This window comes from Symphalangus syndactylus, chromosome 19 (assembly GCF_028878055.3).
Source record: "Symphalangus syndactylus isolate Jambi chromosome 19, NHGRI_mSymSyn1-v2.1_pri, whole genome shotgun sequence".
Lineage (NCBI taxonomy): Eukaryota > Metazoa > Chordata > Mammalia > Primates > Hylobatidae > Symphalangus > Symphalangus syndactylus.
This window is the reverse complement of record NC_072434.2, coordinates 11299228-11320048: the sequence shown is the minus strand read 5'-3', so window position 1 is coordinate 11320048 and position 20821 is coordinate 11299228. Positions and strand designations below refer to the sequence as shown.

At 37.7% G+C, this 20821-nt stretch overlaps 1 protein-coding gene across 7 annotated transcripts in view; it reads right to left on the bottom strand.

Moving 5' to 3' along the window:
* Window positions 1–20821, bottom strand: part of INTS7 (integrator complex subunit 7) — a 101389-nt gene that overhangs the window by 23065 nt on the left and 57503 nt on the right. For 5 of the 7 annotated variants that reach the window (XM_055234963.2, XM_055234966.2, XM_055234964.2 and 2 more), the window contains 6 exons: window positions 19101–19340; window positions 17423–17560; window positions 16007–16213; window positions 2935–3129; window positions 2305–2408; window positions 848–916 (listed from right to left, as the gene is read on the bottom strand). In XM_055234963.2, coding sequence (XP_055090938.1) covers window positions 848–916; window positions 2305–2408; window positions 2935–3129; window positions 16007–16213; window positions 17423–17560; window positions 19101–19340 — 953 coding nt within the window. The remainder of the gene's footprint in view (window positions 1–847; window positions 917–2304; window positions 2409–2934; window positions 3130–16006; window positions 16214–17422; window positions 17561–19100; window positions 19341–20821) is intronic. The other 2 variants (XM_063613113.1, XM_063613114.1) reach the window with 1 other exon arrangement.

Genomic DNA, 20821 nt, shown 5'->3' with positions numbered 1-20821 from the left:
ATGAAATACTATGCAGCCATAAAAAAGAAGATCATGTCCTTGGCAGGAAGATGGATGGAGCTGGAAGCTATTACCCTCAGCAAACTAATGCAGGAACAGAAAACCAAATATCACACGTTCTCACTTAGAAGTGGGAGATAAATGATGAGAACATATGGAAACACAGAGGGGAACACCACACACTGGGGCCTACCTGAGGGTGGAAGGTGGGAGGAAAAAGAGGACCAGGAAAAATAACTATTGGGTACTAAGCTTAAAATCTGGGCAACGAAATCATTTGTACAACAAACCCCAGTGACACGAGTTTACCTATATAACAAACCTGCACATGTAACATTGAACTTAAAAGTTAAAAAAGAAAGAAAATGCATATTCCAAAAGAGAATACTATAATAGGAAGAAAAAGGAATCGTTCTTTAATGAAAACAACTATTTTGAATAATTAGTTACTGGGGGAGGGGAAAAATTTAAAAGAGCAAAACCAGGGATATTTTGGTTTAAGAAGCCAAAGGAAAAAAATCTGAAGTTCAAGTTTAATTGTATCATTAATTCAATTTTTTATAGTTTAATTATAATATATGAGAAGAAATTGTTCATATTCAAAGAATTTCTTCCCAGTTATCTTTCTATGTTAACTTTTTGAAAACAGGAGGCAGGAGGTAAGTAGATAACAGAGTCAGAAAATCTATGTTTTGTCACTAGTTATGTGACCCGCAAAAAATGCTGAAAGAATTCTGCTTTGTTTTTACTTCCATAATACTAGCTCCAAAATACTCTTCTGATGATTAGGTAAGACAATATATAGAAAGTGTTCTGTAACGTCAACTATTATTAATATTAGAATTACCTTGCTGATTCTGGATCCAAAATCAGGGCTTCTATTGCATGAGATATCAGTAAACAGCTCTGCTGCTGTCTGGATTGATGTTAAGGTTACATACGAAAATAGAGAAGAAACCCACTATAGGTTTCTATTACCTGAATACTAAGTGGGTCAAGATTTAATGATTGCCTAGTGAAGGTAATCATAATGTTATCAACTCAAATGGTCTGGGGCTCTACCTTTTCTTTTTAAGGGATATACATTGTCTATAATAGTGATCCTCAGACTCTGTTCCAAGAAGGGTACTTCAGAGGCTACTACTGTGGGAAGGGGAAATCAAGTGATAGGCCCCGTGATTCAATTACAGCAACTCTGTTTGTATCTGTCTTAGATATAGGGGTTTTTCATAAGAGTTTGAGACAAACAAGCAAATAAAGGTTTCACTGATAAAAGTTAAAAAAAAAATTAAAACAAAAAAAAACGCAGTGGTCTAAGGAGCCTTTATCCCAGAGGTTCCTAATCTAGGGCTCAAGAGATCTGGCAACCTCCTGAACTTATATGCACGTTTTGGGTGTCTCTGCATATATGCATTTTGTAGGGCTGAGGGCCCACAGCATTCACTGGGTTTCAATCAGTAAACTAAATGCCAAGAACTACTGATTGGTAAGTCCTACAACTTAAAAAAAGAATTTCTATTCCTTCCTTTCAAAAGTGATTTGAAGTTGCTAATAAGAAAATATGGAGAACTTAGGAAGGCTTTAAAAGTGACGACTAGGCTGGGCACGGTGGCTCATGCCTATAATCCCAGCACTTTTAGGTAGATCACTTGAGGCCAGGAGTTTGAGACCAGCCTGGCCAACACGGTGAAACCCTGTCTCTACTAAAAATATAAAAATTAGCCAGGTTGTGGTGGCATGCACCTATAATCCCAGCTACTAGGGAGGCTGAGGCAGGAGAATCGCTTGAACCCAGGAGGCGGAGGTTGCAGTGAGCCAAGATCATGCCACTGCACTCCAGCCTGGGAAACAGAGTGAGACTCCATCTCAAAAAAAAAACAAAACCAAAAAAAACCAAAAGTGACAACTACCGCTACTGAAGAGATCATTAATAAAGGTGATAAAAACTACGACTGTTAGCCACAAAGAAAGGTGAGGTGAAACACATGTTCTTTGGTGGGAAAATGTGTTGTGTTGTCTGCTGTAGCTCAAGTGAACACAGGTAAGCAACACTGGCTTTGGATGTTGCTTTGGATGCTCTTTCTGGATATAAAAAAGACATCTTTGAGTCACCATTTTTTGTTAAAATCCTGGGTAAAGTTAAAAAGTAAGATTATTTTGTTTATATATTTTAAAGGGGAAACTATATAATAAATTTGTAGGATTATTTAACATGTATTTTGTAGGTAAGCATATCTGAGGTAGTCTATATTTAAAAGAATACTTCCAAAAAGAACAAGAAGTACTAGGGCAAGCTTGGGATACAGCTCAACATTCCTCAAAGTTGCTGAGTCAGCATCAAAAGATGCCTGGTAAAGATCCCCATATCGAGAAGCAAGGCTTCGAAATTCTTCCATGGACTGTTTCATCTATAAAAAAAAATCAATTATGACAAACAAACATGCTATCATTATTGTATAAACAACACAAAAACCAAAACATAAAAAAGCACCTTCAAACAATAACAATTCAAAAAAATACTGCTGTCTTTTCACTGTCATTCCATTCATTTTCATAAACTTTGTTAAATAAAAAAAATGGCAAATGAAACTATACATGTTCACAAGATTATATATGACATATAGAAACAAAAACATTTGTATTTTAGTTTCTTCAAGTTCCACTAAAATAATTTAGTTATAAACATTCTCAAGTTTTTAAAAAAATCTGTGTCCTTTCTCTTTATATAAATACGTAGCACCCATTGAGGTACCATGAATCACTTTACCATTCTAATAACACATCAGCCTATTTTTTAGCCAGACAGCTGAGTTAATAAACATTTATAATGATGTCTGAGTCAAACCACTGATTTTATATTTCACAACTTTTCATCTTATAACTTCAAAAATCTCTGAAGTGTAAATAAAAAATGCACTGAAAGTTAAGACGTGCCTGATTGGAGATGCGACCACACCTCTGGAGGTCGTTTCCTAAGGTCATGGCAATAGTTGTCGCAATTGCAGGTGGTGGGCTTGTCTTCAGGCTATTACAAGTACAGATAAGTTGAGAGAAGGCTTGTAAAAGGTCAATCCTGAGTTTTACAAATTCACATTGAAAGCTTAAAGGATTCAGTGGTGTACTAGCTGCCTGGAAAAAAAAAAAGAGATATTTAAGACAAAGTAAACAGAACAGTGAGATGAGGCAGTACCAAGTATTTATCAGTTTGTGGTCAAGTGCAGTAGTTCTCTAAAAACACTGATGGATAAAGACCTAAATGATAAAAAGAATAATGTAATATTAGAAGGAAAAACATTGTTATTAAACACCAGCTCTGAAAAACTGTATGAACAATCACTATTCAAAGGTTCCTTACTGCCTACATTCACAAAGACCCCATAATATGTGGGCTGTCAAGAACATCATCAAGAAGATAATCACGGCCGGGCGCGGTGGCTCACGCCTGTAATCCCAGCACTTCGGGAGGTCGAGGCGGGCGGATCACAAGGTCAGGAGATCAAGACCATCCTGGCTAACATGGTGAAAGCCCGTCTCTACTAAAAATACAAAAAAATTAGCTGCGCCTTGTGGCGGGCGCCTGTAGTCCTAGCTACTCAGGAGGCTGAGGCAGGAGAATGGCGTGAACCCGGGAGGTGGAGTTTGCAGTGAGCCAAGATCGTGCCACTGCACTCCAGCCTGGGCAATAGAGTGAGACTCTGTTTCAAAAAAAAGGAGATAATCACATAAGGGATGCTTCAAGGACATTACCATCCCCCAAAATCCCCTATTACCTTGCTACCTTCCTAATCTGAAATTCCCATCACTGGAACCTTGAAAAGTTGGGGGCAGAAAGAAAAAGAAAGATAAGGGCAGGAGGAATATGTTTTTAGACAGTCACTGTTTTTAAAAAATGAACATTGCCTCAAAGTTACCCTCTTCCACTGCTAGCCCAAATTTCTTTTCTTTTTTTTTTTTTGAGACAGGGTATCATTCTATCACCCAGGCTGGAGTGCAGTGGCGCAATCATGTCTCACTGCAGCCTCAACTTTCTGGGCTCAAATTATCCTCTCACCTGAGTTTCCCAAGTAGCTGGGACTAAGGGTGCGCACCACCATGGCCTGGCTAATTTTTTTTTTTTGTTTTGTTTTGTTTTTGAGACAGAGTTTCGCTCTTGTTGCCCAAGCTGGAGTGCAATGGCACAATCTCGGCTCACTGCAAGCTCCATCTTCTGGGTTTAAGCGATTCTCCTGCCTCAGCCTCCCGAGTAGCTGGAACTACAGGCGCCTGCCACCACGCCTGGCTAATTTTTTGTATTTTTAGTAGAGATGGGGTTTCACTGTGTTAACCAGGATGGTCTCGATCTCCTGACGTCATGATCCGCCTGCCTCGGCCTCCCAAAGTGCTGGGATTACAGGTGAGAGCCACCACGCCCGGCTGTGGCCGGCTAATTTTTTTTGTAGAGACGGGGTCTCACTATGTTGCTCAGGCTGGCCTCAAACTCCTGTAGCCCAGATTAATTTTAAAAATAATTTCTGGGTAGACACTTTAGAAAGCACAGAGAAGACACCAAGGAAGAAGAGGTTATAACACACAAATAAGTTTCAGTGAGGATGGAGGGGTATCAGGGGTAAGTCTTGGGTAGCTTAGCTAGGTAGAAAAGGTAAATGGTAAGGCAAGCCAGGGTGGGCAGAGAACTAAGAAAACCTTTAACTATTTGGCAACTGTCCTAATGGAGATCCTAGCACTATGTAGTTTTAACAAAAGGCACATACTAAAAATGTGCTAATTTAACAATAAACGGAAGCATAGTGAAAATTTTCCTCTATGACGTGACCCACTTAAACACGTTGATGCTGTTTCTTAGATACTATCTCACATTAGTCTTTTAGCAAAAGAGCCAGACATGATTTTGGGGTTCTAGAAGTCAGTTACAATATTATCTGGCCAATTTTACCTCATATTGACCTTAGCATGGCCATCTCTACTATTAAGTGTCAAATGATCTGTTTTATTATTTGGTAGCATTCACATTTTACTCTACAAATTAGTAAACCACTCTCCGTATACTTTTTTTTTTTAATTATACTTTAAGTTCTAAGGTACTTGTGCACAATGTGCAGGTTTGTTACATACGTATACATGTGCCATGTTGGTGTGCTGGACTCATTAACTCGTCATTTACATTAGGTGTATCTCCTAATGCTATCCCTCCCCCCTCCCCCAACCACGACAGGCCCCAGTATGTGATGTTCCCCACCCTGTGTCCAAGTGTTCTCATTGTTCAATTGCCACCTATGAGCAAGAACACGCGGTGTTTAGTTTTCTGTCCTTGTGATAGTTTGCTCAGAATGATGGTTTCCAGCTTCATCCATGTCCCTACAAACGACATGAACTCATCTTTTTTTATGGCTGCATAGTATTGCATGGTATATATGTGCCACATTTTCTTAATCCAGTCTAACACTGATGGACATTTGGGTTGGTTCCAACTCTTTGCTATTGTGAATAGTGCCGCAATAAACATACGTGTGCATGTGTCTTTATAGCAGCATGATTTATAATCCTTTGGGTACATACCCAGTAATGGGATGGCTGGGTCAAATGGTATTTCTAGTTCTAGATCCTTGAGGAATCACCACACTGTCTTCCACAATGGTTGAACTAGTTTACAGTCCCACCAACAGTGTAAAAGCATATCCTTTTTAAGAATGTATGCTTGCTCTAGTATTCCACTCAAACTGCAAAGGCCCTTGATAAAACATTTTATATAAGGTAGAGGTAATAACTATACTCAACATATTTAATTCTGTGGTTTTCAACCTTCAGAATTATTTTGTTGTAATCATGAAACAGCACAGATTAGGACATTAAAGAGACTACTTAAATTCTTTTTAATTTCTTGGATGAGATCTGATTCACTGTTATACGACGATAAATCCCCCCACCTCTTCTACCTCTTATGCTGCTACTTGCTATTTTAAATTTATGATTCTCGGCAACTTTAGAAGGGACAGGGGTACAAATAAGTGTACGTGATACTGTTATATAAATACTACCAACCAACTTAACAGACAAAAAATACTGGCAATATTGTTCTAACACATCTTACAAAACTGAAAAAGAAGCAAGATGTTGTAGTAAAGGAGATCTGCTGCTACTCTGGATTTATCTCTAACAAGAAATATTTGATTGATGATAATCTTGAAATTGATCGTGCCATCCTAGACCATGCTATACCGAAGGAAAGCAGTGTTACACAAGGTACTTGTATTCAAAAAGAACACAGAAAGAGACGGATTTGTAATAAAGGTCAAAGACTTTTACTTAAAGGGTAATATCATTCAATAACAATGGGAGATGTATAAGAAATAAAATTTGGACTATAGAAGTATGAATAATGCCAATGAGAAATAAAGGGATCTCATTTCCTTTTCTTACCACTGGGGCTAAAGCTTAAACAGAGGTTGGGTTCTAACATCAGGAGATAAAGCAAACACAGTGTATAATCAAAATTACCCCTAAAAATTCCTCAGGAATGAATTATTTCCAGTTATTTCAACATAGCCAGATGAAGGAACAACAAACTCAGAACTGTTTTCTAATGCTCATTCTGGGGTATAAGCTAATTGAGAAGAATGGTTGGCAAAATTGTCTCCACTATCCAAATACTCTTTTTTTTTTTTGGCTAAACATATAGAGTTAAATGTGTGTTAAACATGCGTATAACTAATACTATTTCACTGAATTTCTGATTTGTATTACATACACTGTTTTCTAAACAGAGCTAGCTAAAGAAACCCATATAGCTGGAAAAAAGCTACCTGATAAGCTATTATTGTGAAAGAGGTCTCCAGAACTTTTTTCATCTTGCAGAACTGAAACTTTATACTCATTGAACAACAAACTCCCCCTTTCCCCTTGCCTCAAGCCCCTGGCAACCACTATTCTACTGTCTGTTTCTATGAATTTGACTACTTTAGATATCATATAAGTGGAATCATACAGTATATGTCTTCTGTGACTGGCTTATTTCACTTAGCATAAGGTCAGTTTTTAAAAGAATAAGCCAAGTGTAAAGCTAGGAGAAACTAGATTAAACCAGCCCTCCTACTAAGACCAACTGGGAAAATGGAACAAAATAGTAAAAGTATCTATGTGAAAGCATTGAAGAACTCCTAAGGTTATAAGGACCTGTGCAGCCAAAATCATGAAGAGAAGGGAAACCCAAAAAGGTAGCCCTGACATAAGTTAATTTGAAAACTGCTACTGAAAAGCTGAGCAGAGCTTTCAGCGGTCTCATAAAACTGAAAGGACTGTGGAAAATACTTCATTCAGGCTTTCTGCTGTAACCTCAAAGAACTATACCCTAGGAATCAGGAGAACCCAAAAATATGCTGGCCCTCACAAGAACTGAAGCCTAGCTTTGAATCAGTTCAATCCTTGGCTGAAACACACTGTCCAAAATTCAATTAAAAAATAACCAAGCAACTGGGAGCGGTGGCTCACACCTGTAATCCCAGCACTTTGGGAGTCCAAGGCAGGTGGATCACGAAGTCAAGAGTTCGAGACTAGCCTGGCCAACATGGTGAAACCCCATCTCTACCAAAAATACAAAAAATTAGCTGGGCGTGGTGGCGCACACCTGTAAATCCCAGCTACTCGGGAGGCTGAGGCAGGAGAATCGCTTGAACTCGGGAGGCGGAGGTTGCAGTGAGCCGAGATTGCGCCACTGCACTCTAGCCTGGGCGACAGAGCTGGAAAGACAGTGCTGGCATGTTGGGAAAAAATAACATAATCAAACATACAAAAATGATGAAACTCCCCAAACCAAGAGGGAAAGAAAAGTAAAAAACACAAACGACAATAGATCCAGATAGCAGAGATATCAGATATGAACTTTAAAATAACTATGATTAATATGTTAAAAAATTAAATGACAAGATGGAGAAACTCAGTTGAAAAGTGGAAAATATAAAATACCAAATGGAAATTTTCGGGACTAAAAACATATATTAGGTTAGTGCAAAAGTATGATTTTTGCCACTACTTATATTAATAAATGAAATTAAGAATGTAATGAATGGGTTTAACAGCAGATTAAACAGTGAAAATATTAATGAACTAGAACACAGGACATAGGACAGGAGAAAACATCTAGAGGGAAATGCAGAGAAAGAAAAAGATGGAAAATGGAGAAGAGAATGTAAGAGATATATGAGACTTGGTAAAAAGGATTAATGCAGGTGCAACTGGAGTCCTACATGAAAGAGAAAGGGACAGAAGCAGTATCTAAAGAAATAACAGCCAGGTACAGTGGCTCATGCCTATAATCCCAGCACTTTGGGAGGCTGGCTTGAGGCCAGGAGTTCAAGACCAGCCTGGGCAACAAAGCGAGACCCCCATCTCTACCAAAAAAAAAAAAGAAAATTAGCTGGGTGCAGTGGTAGAGTTTGAGGCTGTAGTGAGCTATGATCATGCTGCTGTACTCCAGCCTGGTCAACAGATTGAAACCCTTGTCTCAAAAAAAAAAAAAAAAAAAAAAAAAAAGGAGAGAGATAATGGCCAAATATTCCAAAACTGATCAGTCATCAAGCCATACATTCAAAAAGTACTACAAAACCCAAAAGGCATTTGCATACAGTACTGGTTAAACTGGAAACCAACATGGGCAACCGGTTAGCAGTTACCTACTAAAGCTGAACCTAAGCATGTCCTATAATGAGGCACTACCACCTAGAAGAAAAGTACATCTATATCAAATGTCATGTATAAGAATGTTCATAACTGACTTATTCTTAACAGTCCCAAAGTGGAAATAACCCATATTCCTCAACAATGAAATCCTAAATAGATTGTATAACAGTCATCCAATGCAATACTCTGCAGCAATAAAAATAAATGAACAATTGCCATATACAACAAGAAACATGAATGAATCATATTATACAGACAGTGCTGAGCAAAAAAAAGCTAGAATCAAAAGAATAATACTGCATATGTTAAATAATGTTGGAAAACAAGGCAAAATTAAGCCATAGTTTTAGAAATCAAAATAGTCACTACTTCTTGGGAGAAAGGTGAAGGTAGTTAACTGGAATGGGCGTGGAGTAGAGAAAAATTTCAACACAAACAAAACACACACCATAAAAAAAAAGATGGGTATCTCAGACTACATTAAAATTAAAAACTGCTATTCATCAGAACATAAAAAGTAGAACATAAAAAGCACAAAAAAAGCCACAAATCTAATAATATCTGCATTTCATATAACAAAAGATTAGTATCCAGAACATATAAAGTACTCTTATAAACCAGTAAGAAAAAGACATAAAAACTAGTACACAAATGAGCAAAAATCTTCAAAAGGAACTTCACAGAAAATAAAACACAAATGGTCAAACATATGAAACAAATGTCTAATTGTATTAGTAATCTGGGAAAAGCCAATCATAAGCTTTAGAACCTACCAGACAAAGAGAAAAAGTATGGCAATAGGAACTCTTATACACTGCTGAGAGGACTTTAAATTTGTAAAGCCACTGGGAAGAACCTGGTATTAGCTAGTCAATTTAAAGATGCACATAACCTGTGCAATTCCACTCTTAGGTAATATCTTACAGCAATATCTCTAAACAGGAACAGGAGTATTCTTAGCATTGCAGGAGATTAGGTATTTAGCCACTGACCATTACTGCCAGTAGCAACACTTCCCAACTCCCCATCACTGTGACAAAAAGAAACATCCACACACACTTCCAAATTGGAGCAAGTGGCAGATACACAGCTCTGAGTGAAGTCCACTGCCCCAGAGAAGGGTTTTTTTCTACCTGAGTACTACTGACATTCTGAACTGAATAAATTCTTTTTTATTATAATTATTTTTGCATTTTCTTTTTTTAATTTTTATTATTATTATACTTTAAGTTTTAGGGTACATGTGCACAACGTGCAGGTTTGTTACATATGTATACATGTGCCATAGTTGGTGTGCTGCACCCATTAACTCGTCATTTAGCATTAGGTATATCTCCTAATGCTATCCCTCTGCTCCCCCTCCATCCCACAACAGTCCCTGGAGTGTGATGTTCCCCTTCCTGTGTCCATGTGTTCTCATTGTTCAATTCCCACCTATGAGAATATGCGGTGTTTGGTTTTTTTGTCCTTGCGATAGTTTACTGAGAATGATGATTTCCAGCTTCATCCGTGTCCCTACAAAGGACATGAACTCATTATTTTTTATGGCTGCATAGTATTCCATGGTGTATATGTGCCACGTTTTCTTAATCCAGTCTATTGTTGTTGGACATTTGGGTTGGTTCCAAGTCTTCGCTATTGTGAACAGTGCCGCAATAAACATACGTGTGCATGTGTCTTTATAGCAGCATGATTTATAGTCCTTTGGGTATATACCCAGTAATGGGATGGCTGGGTCAAATGGTATTTCTAGTTCTAGATCCCTGAGGAATCGCCACACTGACTTCCACAATGGTTGAACTAGTTTACAGTCCCACCAACAGTGTAAAAGTGTTCCTATTTCTCCACATCCTCTCCAGCACCTGTTGTTTCCTGACTTTTTAATGATGGCCATTCTAACTGGTGCGAGATGGTATCTCATTGTGGTTTTGATTTGCATTTCTCTGATGGCCAGTGATGATGAGCATTTTTTCACGTGTTTTTTGGCTGCATAAATGTCTTCTTTTGAGAAGTGTCTGTTCATGTCCTTCGCCCACTTTTTGATGGGGTTGTTTGTTTTCTTCTTGCAAATTTGTTTGAGTTCATTGTAGACTCTGGATACTAGCCCTTTGTCAGATGAGTAAGTTGTGAAAATTTTCTCACATTTTGTAGGTTGCCTGTTCACTCTGATGGTAGTTTCTTTTGCTGTGCAGAAGCTCTTTAGTCTATGACAAACCCACAGCCAATATCATACTGAATGGGCAAAAACTGGAAGCATTCCCTTTGAAAACTGGCACAAGACAGGGATGCCCTCTCTCACCACTCCTATTCAACATAGTGTTGGAAGTTCTGGCCAGGGCAATTAGGCAGGAGAAGGAAATAAAGGGTATTCAATTAGGAAAAGAGGAAGTCAAACTGTCCCTGTCTGCAGATGACATGATTGTATATCTAGAAAACCCCACTGTCTCAGCCCAAAATCTCCTTAAGCTGATAAGCAACTTCAGCAAAGTCTCAGGATACAAAATCAATGTACAAAAATCACAAGCATTCTTATACACCAATAACAGACAAACAGAGAGCCAAATCATGAGTGAACTCCCATTCACAATTGCTTCAAACAGAATAAAATACCTAGGAATCCAACTTACAAGGGACGTGAAGGACCTCTTCAAGGAGAACTACAAACCACTGCTCAATGAAATAAAAGAGGATACAAACAAATGGAAGAACATTCCATGCTCATGGGTTAGAAGAATCAATATCGTGAAAATGGCCATACTGCCCAAGCTAATTTATAGATTCAATGCCATCCCCATCAAGCTACCAATGACTTTCTTCACAGAATTGGAAAAAACTACTTTAAAGTTCATATGGAACCAAAAAAGAGCCCGCATTGCCAAGTCAATCCTAAGCCAAAAGAACAAAGCTGGAGGCATCACGCTACCTGACTTCAAACTATACTACAAGGCTACAGTAACCCAAACAGCATGGTACTGGTACCAAAACAGAGATATAGATCAATGGAACAGAACAGAGCCCTCAGAAATAACGCCACATATTTACAACTATCTGATCTTTGACAAACCTGACAGAAACAAGCAATGGGGAAAGGATTCCCTATTTAATAAATGGTGCTGGGAAAACTGGCTAGCCATATGTAGAAAGCTGAAACTGGATCCCTTCCTTACACCTTATACAAAAATTAATTCAACATGGATTAAAGACTTACATGTTAGACCTAAAACCATAAAAACCCTAGAAGAAAACCTAGACATTACCATTCAGGACATAGGCATGGGCAAGGACTTCATGTCTAAAACACCAAAAGCAATGGCAACAAAAGCCAAAATTGACAAATGGGATCTAATTAAACTGAATAAATTCTTTGTTGAGGGGGGCTCTCCTGTGCATTCCCTCTGCACTAAATGCCAGTAACAACTGGGCAAGTGGTGATAACCAAAAAAGGCTCCAGATACTGCCAAATATCCCCTGGAGGATAAAACCATCCCTGGTTGAGAACCACTGTCCTAGAGAAACCTTTGCAGTAAGTGCATCAAAAGATATGTACAAGAATGTTCAGAGCAGTATGTTGGTAACAGCAAGTAACTGGAAAAATCAAAATGCTTATCAACACTAGAGTGGGAAAATAAATTGATGTATATTCTTATGATGCAAGACTATATGGCAGAGAAATTGACCTACAGCTTCCTGCAACAAAACGGATGAATCTTAGGAACATAAGTTAGATGATCAAAGCAAGTCAAAGAAAAATACGACTCCTTTTTATATAAAATTCAAAAACAAGCAACATAAAACAGAACTTTGTTTAGAGTTACAAAAAAGCATGTTGAAATTATAAAGAAAGGGCTGGGCATTGGGCTCACGCCTGTAATGCCAGCACTTTGAGAGGTCGAGGCGGGTGGATCACCTTAGGTCAGGAGTTCGAGACCAGTCTGGCGAATATGGTGAAACCCTGTCTCTACTAAAAATACAAAAATTAGCCAGGCATGGTGGAGAGCGCCTGTAATCCCAGCTACTTGGGAGGGTGAGGCAGGAGAATCACTTGAACCTGGGAAGTGGAGGTTGCAGTGAGCCAAGATCGTGCCACTGCACTCCAGCCTGGTGACAAGAGTGAAACTCAGTCTCAAAAAAAAAAAAGAAAAGAAAAAGAAAAAATTATAAAGAAAGGCAATGGAACAGTAAACACAAGATGCAAAGTACTGTTACCTTTGTGGGCAGGAAACAGTATACAAATGTGGAGGCGCATATAAGAATTTTACTTTTTTTTTTTTTTAGGAGACAGTGTCTTGCTATGTGACCCAGGGTGATATTCACAAGCATATAAGAATTTTAAAGGCAATGGTAATGTCCTATTTTCTAACTGGATGTTTGGATATTTGTTGTATTTTTTTATGCCCTACATAATATATGTGTAGATATTATGCCTATTCAATATTTAATAACAAAAATTAAATGATTTAAAAAAACTATTGTAGACAGAACGCTAAGCTGGTTCCTCTGATTCAAGTTCCCTGGTATCCACACCTTGGGCAGGCTGAATATCACCAGTTTGAAAACCTAAAATCTGAAATGATCCAAATTCTGAAATGCTCCAAAATCTGAAACTGACGTGATGTTCAAAGGAAATGTTCATTGGAGCATTTCAAATTTTGAATTAGGGAGGCTCAACTGGCATAATGCAAATATTCCAAAATCCAAAGAAACCTCAAAATACAAAACACTCCTGGTTCCAAGCATTTTACATTAAGGAATACTAAACCTACATCTTATTTTGAAGGTGGACAGCACCCAAAATTGCTTCTAACTAATGGAATATGGCAAAAGTGATGAGACTTTGAGGATGTAGTTTAGGTCTCTAATGAATTGACTTTATATTAGTAGAAAGGGAGATCATTCTGAGTGAATCGGATCTAATCAGTGGAGGCCATTAAAAGAGGGTGAGAGATTCTCTTGCTGGTCTGGAAGAACCAGGTTCCACAAGTTCTTCAGGTGCAAGGAAATATATTCTGCAACAAATTCATGATCTTAGAACAGGACCCTGAGCTTCCTTGAGCCTCAGATATCTGAGACTGGCCCTCACAGACACCTTGATTGCAGTTTTGTGATACCATAAGCAGAGGACCCAGCTAAGCCATGCCTGGACTACTACTGCTACTGCTTTTTTTTTTGAGACAGAGTCTCAGGCTGGAGTGCAATGGCACAATCTCAGCTCACTGCAACCTGCTCTTCCCAGGCTCAGGTGATTCTCCCACCTCAGCCTCCTGAGTAGCTGGGACCACAGGCACATGCCACCACGCCCGGCTAATTTTTAAATTTTTTTTGTAGAGATGGGATTTTCCAACATTGCACAGGCTGGTCTCAAACTCCTGGGCTCAAGTGATCCTCCCATCCTGGTCTCCCAAGGTACTAGGATTACAGGCATAAGCCCCCACACCTGGCCTATGCCTAGACTTCTGACCCACAGAAACTGTGAAATCATAAACAGGTATTGTTTTAAGCCACTAAACTTGTAGTAATTTGTTACACAGCACAGAAAGCTAATATAAACACTTTTTATAATTTTTATTCCTAAGAAATAAGATGACTCTATCATTAATCATTGTATTGAGAAATTAAACACCTAACTTTGCTATCGGGTCTCCATAAACAAAGAATTTTGAACTTCTCCTGTTTAGTGTGGCTGAAGCAGATAAAAAGCATGATCCTCAAAGCTGTACGATCTCGGGCATGGATCATTCACATCAGTAAGTTAAAAGGGGCAGCCCATGCTCATATTTACTCAGTTAAAAAGATAGAAAGCAATTGTCAAATCCACACTTACCAAATGAACAGGTTAAAAAATAAAAATAAAAAAAGTCCTCAAAAAACCCTGAGAGTATATAGTACAATGAGAGTTGTGGGAAGCTTCCAACAACTCTGAGGATCATACTGCCTTCCCCTGTAGACGACACTCAAGTGAAGAATTATTTCCTGTTTTTCTTAACCCTAAAAACAGTGTTTGACACATACAAAGTGTTTATGATCTGTTGAATAAAACAACTCCATTTCAAAAGCAGAATATCTGAGGCCCAATGACCTACCCAAGGTCACACTGTGTTAATGGCAGAACCAAGACTAAGACAAGGTCTCCTCTCTGCCAATCAAGTGCTTTCTTCCTGTATCAGAATTCAATCCTTAATTATTGTCAAGCCTCATTAAATACACATACCACACAAATCATTAAACAAGTATTAATTATTCAACATAATTTTTCATAAAATTAATTCCATCTGCCTCACACTGTTTTGTGAGCTTGTCTCTTCAAAGTTCTTACCACTTATGATACTAAATAATTAACAATTTTCTGCTCCACATAAATTAGAAAATGAAATAGTTCTATTGATCTGAACCAGTAATTATATTTTTTAATTTTGAGGCATTTATTAGTCTAATATAGGAAACAACAAAGTCTTCCCAGAATATATATATATAAAATACTTCAAAATATATGTGCCTCACAGTAGTCTGAATATTCTCTTTAGTGACACCTGTTTTTTCTACTTTGAAACATTTCGAGATAGCCCACCATTCAAAAGATTTTAGATATGTCATAAATGTACGTAAACAGGTACCAAAAGTTTTATGGTCCCATCTCAATAGATACAATTTTTAAAGTCGTGTGACAGTATTTTTAAAATGTTTAACGTTGATTATATAACTTCTTTACTTTTAAAGGGAAAAAGCCCTTGCATGAATACAAAAAATGCTGATTTCAGGGAACAGGCTCCTACTTAGGAATATAACTAATTTCAAGGAAACATAAGGATCTCTTTGCAACCCTTTCATTTTCTTGGCAGAGATAATAGAAATTATAGCTAGCTAATGGTTAAATGTGGACTAGGAGGATACCACAGAGAGGTACAAAGTGGGACACTAGAATCTTTGATAATTTCTCTTTATCTATAAAGCAAGAAACTCTAGTTACTTAGTCAGTAGCTGCCAGGTATGAGATGAGGTCAGGGGTTTATGTTTGATGGTGGTACTGATGCACACAGGCTGGAATCTTACTAGTAAGAGTCTGTAGAGGGAGGATCCTATCTCCACACCACTTACCCATTCTGCATGGATTCAGCAATCCTCTTCACATGTGGTACCCAGTTCTTTATAACAAGAAAATGATAAACTTTTACCAATCTAAGAATGTTAAAAAGGGGAAAAGGTTAAGGGTTTATTTCCATGACCTATTTCACATCAGCAGGTTTCTCAAGTTAGTTGAAATAGGACAATCCAAAAAGAGAAGGGAGAGAACTCTCACACAAGTCATCATCGCCAAAGGTGAATTAAGAGGACTTACTGTTAAGGAAGCAATCCCTTTGTGATAGAATTTTAAAGATTCAGCAATGCAGGAAAGTGCTGAACTATAATTTTCCTCTTGCAACCCAGTGAGACACTGTTCTGCATGTGAAAACTCCTTCAAACTATTTAGCCAGAAGTAGAAGTGTTCTGAGGCAACCTGAGTCAGCAAACTCTGATAAAGCTCTTTGGCCATGTCATGATTACCCTAAAAACAAAAAAAGAAAAGAAAAAAGAATACAAGGAGCACACAGTGAGGTTCTTACATTTGAAAGAGTTGATGCAGCAGCTAAAAGAGAAACCCAAACCCTGGATAAGTCTGAACAATCATTCCTCATATTATGTAATTCTCTGAGACTCTGTCTAAATATTTCCTCAGAGAAAATATGCTGAGTTGCTTTTATGTAACATAATGCTTGAAATTTTTTACTAAAACAGTTCCAAAAGAGAAAATAAATGGAATTAACTATAAACCAAGTCTAGAACTTTAGCCCAAAATATAGAAAGTATAAATACTTTTTTATGTTATTCTAGATGAACTATTTAGTGGGTGACAGAAACCCCAGAGGAGAAGCCATAGTTGTAGGGAGAAATGTGAATACCATTTAATGCCTGGGGCCAGGGATACTCAATGTCCTGCAATGCTTGGGACAGAACAGTATAATGAAGAATTGTCCTGCCAAGAGTGTGTGCTTCTCCCAATTTGAGAAGCAACATAAAATTAAGAACATGCACTTCAATCACCTAGAGTAATGCTTCCTCAAACTTTCGTCTCTGGACTTATCCTCAAAGGATTATTTTTTAAATTTATTTTTAGCAGAGACAGGCTTTTGCTATGTCAGCCAGGCTGGTCTCAAACTCCTGGCCTCAAGAGATTTGCCTGCCTTGGCCTCCCACAAAGTACTGGGATTACATGCGTGAGCCACTCCACCCGGCCAGGATTTCTGCACTAACCAAGGTTTCTATTTCCTCTCAAACAAAATTAATAAAACTTGTTAGGCTTTCCATACGGCTGACAAGAGTACAGCATACTAAAGCTTTCCCATTTCTACTTAAGAATGACAAGGTTGGGGAGAGGAACAAAGATGTGGTATACTGAGAAAGGAAGATAGAAACAGCGGGTGGTAGGTGGCCTTGGTTATAACAATACAGAGCAAAATGAAAGTGGCACTAACAACCTACAGCCAGAAAGGGCCCAGATTTTAACTTCCTCATTACTAATACCAACAACATAGATACCATTCTTTTATGATAAAAGTTAAAAATCAGGTCCTTTCTTTCCTCATCTTCAGAACCCATGACTAAAAGGTGCTTCCATCTTTATTTTTAGTTTTGACTACAACTAATAATCATACAATTGAAGGTACATGACCTGACATTTCCAGCAACCCAGTTCACTCAGAAGGGTAACACATACCATTCTGGAAGCCTGTCTGGCAATACGGTATACAGTCCATCCATTGGAGACACTTTCAAGCTGCTGCTTAATTACTGCCTTACTTTCCACAGACAATGCCTTCTGACTTGCAACAAAAATCACAGTAGCCAAACTCACCTACCATTGGGCAAGAAGAAAACCAAGAAAATCATTTAATTTTATTCAGTGTCATTGATAACCTACCCCAAAGGGAGGAAAACTAATTAGAGCCCACTACAAAAGAACAAAATTTGTTTTCCATTGACATTTATTTAATTTTTTATTTTGAAGTCATTAAGTAATTTATTCCATTCACTCAGGGCACTCTTTATAACAGCAAGAAAGTAGAAGCAATATCCATAATATGGATAAATTATATAACATAATCAAACAATGAGATACATAAATAAAATGGATAAACTAGATATAGATTTACCAACATAGATGACAAGCAAAATAGGCAAAAATATGCAAAATGCAAAAGATTACAAGTAGTATGATAAAGTTTACATAAAATTAAAAATATGCAAAATATTGCATATTGCTTAGGGATATACACTTTGGTAGTAAAAGAATAACAGGCATAAGAATGATAAATACCAAATTCAGGATAGTGGTTACCTGAGAGAAGGGAGGAGATGCTATCAGCAAGGTAAACAGGGGGCTTCAACTAAACTGTTAATACCTTTTTCTTAAGCTAGATAATGAATGCAAGAGTTTTCACTGTATTATTCCTTAGATTTTTTTGAATATTATGTTTCATAATTTAAGACTATCTTAAAGTAGTATTCACAAAAAAGATATCGGGACCGTTAGTTCAAAATGCCACTTCAATAAAAAATAAACTTAGCTAACTGCCTCTTAATATTTCAAAGCTGATTCATATAAAGATCCATACATTTGGTCATCAAGGTAACCTTTTCTGGCAGCAAATGATGAGATGACCCCATCTGGAGGATTAAATATAAAACAGGCTTGAATAAGTCATTTCATGATATTTTTTCCCACATTCTAAATTAAGATGAACAGAACAATATGGAATGGCGACCTCACAACTTTCATTTAATTTACAATTATTTAGAATGTAGCCTACTCTCAGTCCTGCAGAACTTTTCAACTAAACATTTTATAGCTTCCGCAGTTTCTGTTTCTTTCTAAGCATGTACTTTTCCCAACCCCAAGGGTCTACAGAAGCCTAAACTGGATCCTAAACAGCTGAAGAGGTCCTGGAATGGAAAACATAAATTTGGGCTAATTTATGGTCATTATTATCATTAGATTTTTAACTTCTATTTTCTAAAGCACAAAACAGGGTTTAGTTCATTATTTACTCTGTATAAGAAAGAAAAAAGTTTCATTTTCATTCTGTCCTTTGTAATAAAAGAAAAACATGAGACTGAAGTCTTTGGCTATACTAAGCTGATTTGACAGGGTTTAGGAAGAAAGCAGTTTTAGAGGTGAACAAAACACAGCTTTCTAAATCAAAAGTGAAAAAAGTAAAAAGCTCATAGAGCCAATTCTATTTTGACATCAGCACACTCTTTGGTCTTATGTAATGAATTTAACCTATTGTTTGTTCTGCTTTTTAAGTAAAGTCAAACAGTAATGTTGACTTAAAAGTAATTCCCACTAGACAAGATCCTAGTCATTCAAAGGAGATTCAAAATGGGCTTTTTACCAGAAGTTCTTGCTGCTTGTCTGTGGCTGATCGTCCAATCACCTTGTACAGCTCCATGAGGTCACCAAGCATCCCATCACCCAGCACCGGCAGCTGCATGGCAATGGCTGCCAGGCAATGGCACATCAAAATCCGGGCAGCATCCTGAGCACTGTGCAATTGAGTCAACAAGGTCTCAACCACTGACTGGCTAAGATGGGGCCTGCCCTTGGCCAACTTCACCATACAGTTTAGAGCAATCTGCAAGCCAAAAAGAAAATGAACTAGTTACATTCTGAAGATACAGATGAAGCTTTAAAGAAAAGAGCCTTGTACAGGTTACTGGGGAAAATCAGGGGTGAGGTTTCTTGTAGGCATAGCATTTTTCTTCATAAGAAACACGAGGGAACATTAGGGTTTGTGAAGTGCACTACGTTTAAAATAACAAATTAGGACAGCACGTCAACCACTCATTTCAATCTAAGACTATTAAAATACTTTTAAGAAAGATGGAAATCATAAGGAAGAATGCTGAAGAGGCAAATATAGGCCAAATGTCACCATCACTGTACTATCATTACTTTTCAGGAACTGCTTCTGAAGTGTGGCTTGTAAACTATGCCAGCATCTCCCAGGATGAAAATAAAAATATAGATTCCTGAATTAACATACGTGTGTGTGCGTGTGTTGAGGCTACTGAGGGTTCAGTTTTAAAAAGATGCCTTAGATGACTCTAAGTACACTGAAGTGGGAAAGAGGTTCCCAATTTTCTATTTCTCAACTGAAATCTAAAAACCAATTTGGCTACAGAAATTCTCTTACCAAGGCCTTGTTAAAGGCATCACTAATATCCAGCCAAAAAACTAGAAACCTAGAAATATTCCCACTTTTACATAGCTAACAGATTCTTTTGTCAAGTCTCCAATATCCACTGTTAGCACCTTTCCATTCTCTCTACCACATCACAAATCTCTTCCTAATTCCAATTTCTTGAAAAGATGAGCCCTTCAATCCATCCTTCACAATGCAGCCATGTAGCCATCAGTGGGGTGTTAGGCACACACATAAACTTTAGAGTCTGATAAATGCAAGGGCTGAAGCTCAGCTTGCCCCTTATTAGCTAGGTGGCTTTGAACAAGGTACTTCTCTCTCTCAGCCTTAAGTTTCTGATGTGTATAAGAGGGGAACACATTTCATTATAGGGTTATTGAGTGACTGAAAGAAATGTATATGTAAGTCTTCAACAAAGTTTGGCACATAATAGACATTCAAATAACAATAATAATTACGACAAAGGTTACCATTACTTTAAAATTATATTATCTCCTCATTACCTATAGAATCAAAGCCATAATACCATGTTATTTGATATCCTCTATGATTGAACTACTTTTCCAAACCTCAAATTATTTCATCCAGCCACAGTGGGCTAGTCACCATTCTTCTACCATAACAGGTACATTCTTACTTTCAAGTCTTTTATAACAGTGGTCATTGGGCTCAAACAATCTTTCCTCATTACTGTAATTTGATTCCATCTTTCACAACTCAACTCATATGACATTTATTTAAAGTCTTCCCTAATACCCTTGCTTAAAGTTAATGACTCCCGACTCTGACCTCTCATTAGAACCGCACTTTTTTTGTGAAATATCAGAGAATGTATTGTGTTCTGCTTGGTATTATAGTCCCCTATATAAACATCAGTAGCCTATTCTAGATGGGAAGCTCCTCTATTACAG